General features: G+C 50.7%; 1 protein-coding gene across 1 annotated transcript in view; it reads right to left on the bottom strand.

Moving 5' to 3' along the window:
• Positions 1–5567: 5567 nt before the first annotated feature.
• The window catches only part of DEPDC5 (DEP domain containing 5, GATOR1 subcomplex subunit), a 136501-nt gene continuing 136068 nt past the window's right edge, over positions 5568–6000 (bottom strand). The window contains exon 43 of the mRNA XM_004378975.2: positions 5568–5860. Coding sequence (XP_004379032.1) covers positions 5568–5860 — 293 coding nt within the window. The remainder of the gene's footprint in view (positions 5861–6000) is intronic.

Below are 6000 nucleotides of genomic sequence, written 5' to 3'. Positions count from 1 at the left end.
GCCCCACAAGCTTGAGTCCCAGCTCAGCTGTTAGCTGTGTGGCCTCAGGCTTCCCATCCTGGATGTTTTGCCCCTCAGCTAGTATGATGGTTGTTGGTAAGATTACCCGATAAAGTACGCACACTGTGCCCAGAACACGGTAAATGCTCAAGAAATGGAGCAGCCATTATTATTCCACGTATCTTGAGTTTTTTGGATTACTGGAAAAACAAACAAACAAACAAACAGTTGCCACGAAGTTGATTCCAACTCATGGTGACCCCATATGTGTCAGAGTAGAACTGTGCTCCAAAGGGTTTTCAATTCCTGAGTTTTCAGATCATCAAGCCTTTCTTCCAAGGCACCTCTGGGTAGACTTGAACCACCAACCTTTCAGTTAGTAGCTGAGCAAGTTAACCAGGACTGGATCAGTGAAAAGGCCTGTAAAAGCTTCTATTCAGCTTTCTCTTCCACTCTCTCCTATCCCAGGAGCCTTGGTGGTACACTGGTGAAAGTGCTCAGCTGCTAACCAAAAGGAGAAGATTTGGCCGTCTGCTTCCGTAAAGGTTTACACCCTTGGAAACTCCATGGGGCAGTTCTACTCTGTTCTCTAGGGTCACTATGAGTTGGTAGCCACTTGATGACAGTGGGTTGGTTGGATTATCTCTTACCCACTTCAGCAAGGCCTCACAGATTTCCTTAGTGTCTCAGGCATATACCATGGACTCCTTCCATTTAATACCCAAAGTTTCCATTTAATTACGTAGATGAGTCTCTACAAATGGGACATGGGCTTCCTACCTTCATGGTTCTTGGCAGTTCCTGGCCCGGCAAGCTCATCTTTTGGAGGTCCTGTGGCTTCAGAGGTCGTTTGCAGTTCTCCAGCCTTCCTATTGCCATTGGGCTGCCAGTTGCCATTCTGTCTACTGCCGGCCCTCTGCCTCTTCCGTATTGCCTTCCAGCAAGCCACTTCCAATCTGCTTTGGTCTAAGAATTGGATTTCTAGGCAGGTTAGAGCTGCATGTAAAGTAAGTGAGAAGCAACTCAGAGAATGAATCTGGGGCAGCGTTTCTCAAATGGACCCCTGATAGCAGAATTACTAGGCGTGTCTGCTTATAATGCAGAGTCCCAGGCCTGCTCTGGGAAGAGGCTCTGGAATCTGCATTTTAAGTGTTTATGCACAGGAACATTTGAGAGCCACTCCCTATACGCTGGAATTTATGGCAATGGGTTGGTTGGTTGGTTTTTTTTAATGAGGAGCTAGGAAGCCCTGGTGGGGTAGCAGTTAAAGTGATCAACTGCCGTAGACATTTACAGCCTTGTGGGGTCGCTATGAGTTGGAACTGACTCAATAGCAGTGGGTTTGATTTGGTTTTAGGTGAGCAGCTAAGACAGCTAACTGCTCTGCAGCCTTTTCGGCTTACTTCTAGTTCCTTTGGTAAAAGGACATGTCACTCTCTTTTCTTTTCCCACCATGTTTTTCAGCATCCCATACCCTTCATGGTTCCCCACCCCAGCTCCGTTTCTACTTCCTGGGGGCTGACTGGGGCTACCCTGGGATGCCAGGACCTGTGTGCACCCCTGACCACATCACGTAGCTGAGAAATGTTGCTAGAGCTGCCCAGCTTTGTGCAACCCCCTGTTCCTGTCTGGCAGGAGTAGGGCAGTCTCTTCAGTGTGGTCAGGAGGCCATTCTTCCCTAACCTTGGCAACGCGGCACCTGTGCTAACAAAAAACTTTCCCCAGAGAAGGCAGAACGATGACAGTAGTCAGAAAGTCTGTTAGAGTGCAGGCCTCCAGCCCACGTGGGGACGCAAGCTCCTCCTCACCACTCTGACTCCTATGCATCCTACAAGGCACAAGCCTACTTCCTCTTTAAATTCTGCCCTGTCCACTCAGCCCACTGTGATTGTTCCCTTCTCTTAACTACTGAGGCCCAGAGAGTCTGCAGCAATGATGATCATCATAATAGCTAACATTTATGGAGCGGTTACAAAGTTCCAGGCACTGGGCTAAGCTCTTTACCCACACTTGCTTGTGTGATCCTCACAGCTCCACTATGAGGTGGTATTATCTTTTCATTTTACAGATGAGGAAACCAAGGCTGTGAGAGATGCAGTGCCTTATTCAGGGTCATGAGGCTGGCAGAGGCCCTGCTGGAATCCAGCCACCTGCTTCCTGAGCCCTCCCTCTTAACCACCATGCTACTGACCAGAACTAGATACCTAGACAGGCACTGCACTGGGAGTCAGAAGACCTGGGTCCCTGTTCAGGTTCCATCTCTAACTAGCTAGAGCACATTTCCTCATCTGGGGAAAATGAAGAAGTTGGACCAGATCTCCAAGAGCCCCTCTGCTCTAAGGCTCTCGTCTTATTTCATCATCCTTATCCCCCCAGCCCCCATGCTGAGATGACCTCAGGCTTACTGAGCATGTATCCAGGCCTCAATGGCCTTACTCCTGCAGAGAAAGGACCTTCCCTGACTTCATGGAGGAAGCGAGGTCAGCTGATCCCATGGAGGTCCTTTTGGCAGCTCAGGTGTGAGAGGCTGCTGCATGCACTGCCTTCTGGATCTCACTGACTCACTCACCAACTCCCATCGACTGAAGCGCATGCCAAGGCCTGGGGAGAGACCAGAGGCTTGGTACCTGCCTTAGGGGGATTTTCAGCCTAGTGAGCTGAAATGGGTCAGCAGATAATTATGGTGTCACAGCACAGAAGGGCAACACTCAAAGGTGTGTGCACGTGTGTGTGTGTGTGAGGGCCGAGGGAGACAGGTGAGGAAACAGACTCAGGAGACAAAAACGGTCTCTAGTCCTTTCTAACAGCTAAACAATGGCAGGGCTGGAATGTAAACCCAGATGCTCTTGGTCCCAAGCCTACTGGTTTTCCCTCTGTAGCAGGGATGGTCATTCACATCAACGTGTCTCGTGCAGGGCTTCTGAAGCGCACTCACACACCTTCCAAGTCTAATCACACCACATGCTTCTGGAGGGCCGGGCCCTGCACCTGGGCCTTGGGGATGGAGAAAGGTGAGATGATCTGAAGAGTAGGTAGGAGCTAGAAGGACTGGGTGATGGAGAAGGTGGTGGCATCGAGTGTGAATCTGGATTCTGGGTGGGGCACTGAGCAGAAGGAGGTGGAATGAGGAGCAGCAGGCCAGTGGGGTAACAGGTTCAAGGGCATGTGTGTTTCAGGTCCAGTTCTGAATGGCAGGTGCCCAGCATTCTAACATCAGTTAGCTCTCCTTTCGTCAATCATTCTCTGAGCCTTTTCCTCCCAAGTTATGAGAGTGGCAGAAAGCAGAGGCAACTGCTGGCCTTACACGCAGGATACTGAGGATCATAAATGATCATGCTGTACGACCTGAACAAGCCAAGAGTGGCCGTGGGCAGCACAGCCACTCAGAGCTACACTGGAAGGCGCAGCTAGGATGAATCCCCATCTGGCACTCTGAGAGCAGCCACATCCATTTACTGCCTTCTCGTTATAAATCCTTTCAGATACATTCTCTTATGAAAGTCTCTTTTGACCTTCAACTGCCCTGGGAGATGCTTCCCATTTTAAAGATGAGGACACTGACACTCAGAGAGGAGCAATGGGTTGTCGAAGAGAAGGGAAGGTGAACAAGGAAACAAAAATTGATTTTTATCAAGGGCCTGCTCCATGCCAGGAATAAACCAGTGTGCGTTCACATATATGAACACACTATTCTCTCAAGATGTCCACATGAAGCATCAACAGCTGCAATTTATAGATAAGAAACTTCAGAGCCCAGCTAGTGGGGTGGAGATTCAGATGTAGTACCCCGTGCCCAGCACTCGAGTCTAAAGTTCCTTTATGCACTCAGCCAATAACCACATCTCCAGCATCTATTATTCTACTGCTGATAGACAAAAAGATGAACAAAACAGATAAGCTATAAATGTCAGGGAAAACACGAGGTGCCCTGGGAAGATCCAGTAGGTACCTAACTCTGCTTCTCTGAAGAACTGACAACTGAGCTAAGAGCTGGTGGGGAGGAAGGTACCATGGCAGAGTAGAGGAGGAGGGGAAGGGTGTTCTAGGCAGATAGAACAGCGCATGCAAAAGATTTGAGCCAGTGAACAGTCTGAGATGGTCAAGGGACTGCACAAGGGCCAGGGTGGCTGGAGAAACAGCCTGGGAACAGATCACGCAGGACCACGTGGGCTGTGTCTAAGATTTTTGAAGTTCAAGTCACCAAAAAGTTCTAAATAAGTGGTGGGCGCAGTCAGATTGAAGATGGTGCAGGAACAGGCAGCGTTTGGTTCTGTTATACATAAGGTTGTCATGAGTCGGAGCTGACTGGACAGCAACTAACAACAACCAGATTGGTTTTTAAAAAGGACTCGGCTGGCTGCCAAGTGGAGAATAGACTGGCATGAAAGCAGAGAGACAGAACGAGGAGTTGGAAGTTCTCCTGGTGTGCAAGAGAAAGATGACGGAGGGCTTCACCGAGTGGTAGCAGAGGGCCTGGAAAGAAGTGGATGGATTCACAAGCTATTGAGCAGAATCAACAGGGCTTGTGATTAACTAGACCCGGATATGGAAGAAGAGGTGGTGGTAACTGTCATGCTCTAGCCTCTGCTGGCAGCCCCACCCCCACTGGGCAGGTTAGGGGCAGGGTGCTGAGACTGAGCACCATGCTGGGTTTTATCCTGTTAAGTAATGGGACTGAGGACACAGTCAAAGAGGCTTGCTCTGGTTTTCTCAGAATGCTTGACTCTGAGCAAGATTCACCACCAACAGCACAAGTCTGCGGTGACCTAGAATGTTGTACTATCTGCTTCCCAGTCCCAACCAAAATTATCCTTGCTCCTGCCCAAGGGCCTGTGAGAGAAATCTTGTAGTAAGCTCACTGAAAGATTTCAGTAAGGCAGACCCCAAGTCATTAAACTCCAAAATACTCCACACCATCTGCAGCTAGTGATTCTATGACCCTGGTGCCATGGCCCAACTGCCAGATGAGGGTGTGCCACTGCTGTGGGGAATCGGGCTAGGGACAGAGGTGCTTTGTGACAAGCTTTATTCCCATTTCATATTTACAGGTATATACAGTTGGTGTGAGCCTATTGTACACTATTTCACAAGTTTATCTTAGACCTGTGGCTGTTCCTGGGCAGGAACTGGCAGATCCTCCTCCAAATATCCCACGGGTGGTAAAGAACAAGGACGTTCACAGAAGCTGCCCCTCACCAAGGGCATCCATGGTGGCTGCCCTCCCCCTTCCAGCCGCTGACGCCCTCCCACAGACAATCTGTGCCTCCCACCTGCTCTCAGTGTGCACTGACAGGATTTGGGTGGTGGCAGCAGCAGCAGCTGCTTCCAAAGTCTTTCTCCTTGAGTGGAGGAACACTTGTGGGTGGTGGGGGGGACCAAAACAAAGCAGTGGCCCCCGCTCATGAACAGCGACAAACTGACACCTGACACCCAGAGCCTGACTGTATCCTATTGAACACCAATAGCAAAACCAGAATCCTCTGCCCATGTCTGAAGGTGAGGGTTTGCCCCTGTCACCCCCAATGCGGGCACAGCCAGCACCCTGCCTCCAGCCTGAGCAGCCCGCTTCATGGGGCACTGGCGTGCATCTTCTCCAGGCAACTTGTCCAGAACATGACCAGCCGGTTGTCTCGGTTGACGCAGAAGTCCGTGAAGTCCTTCAGTAGTCGGTCGGCAAACTTCTCGTCCCCTGTGGCGCTAGAGCGCCACGTCTTGGTCAGCATGGTGTTGTAGGCCCAGTTGTAGCCGACCCGCTCCTCGCAGAACATATTCTGGCTGGTGGAGCTGGTGGAGTTCCGCCGCCGACGCTGCTGACCCGAGAACTTCCGCTTGGAGTAGGGCAGCTGCAGAAACACTGTTCCTGAAGAAAGAGGGGAGGAACTATGTCACAGCCATGGGAGGGGTGCCCAGAATCAGCAAGGTGGTTCTGCTACCACAGGCTCAGGGAAAGGGAAGGAGCTACCGCTGTGGACAGGGCCAGGCTCCCCAAGGCTCGTGCTC

Source organism: Trichechus manatus, unplaced genomic scaffold (assembly GCF_000243295.1).
Source record: "Trichechus manatus latirostris isolate Lorelei unplaced genomic scaffold, TriManLat1.0 scaffold00061, whole genome shotgun sequence".
NCBI lineage: Eukaryota > Metazoa > Chordata > Mammalia > Sirenia > Trichechidae > Trichechus > Trichechus manatus.
Note: the sequence above shows the minus strand (reverse complement) of the source record. Positions and strands in the feature narration are given on the sequence as shown.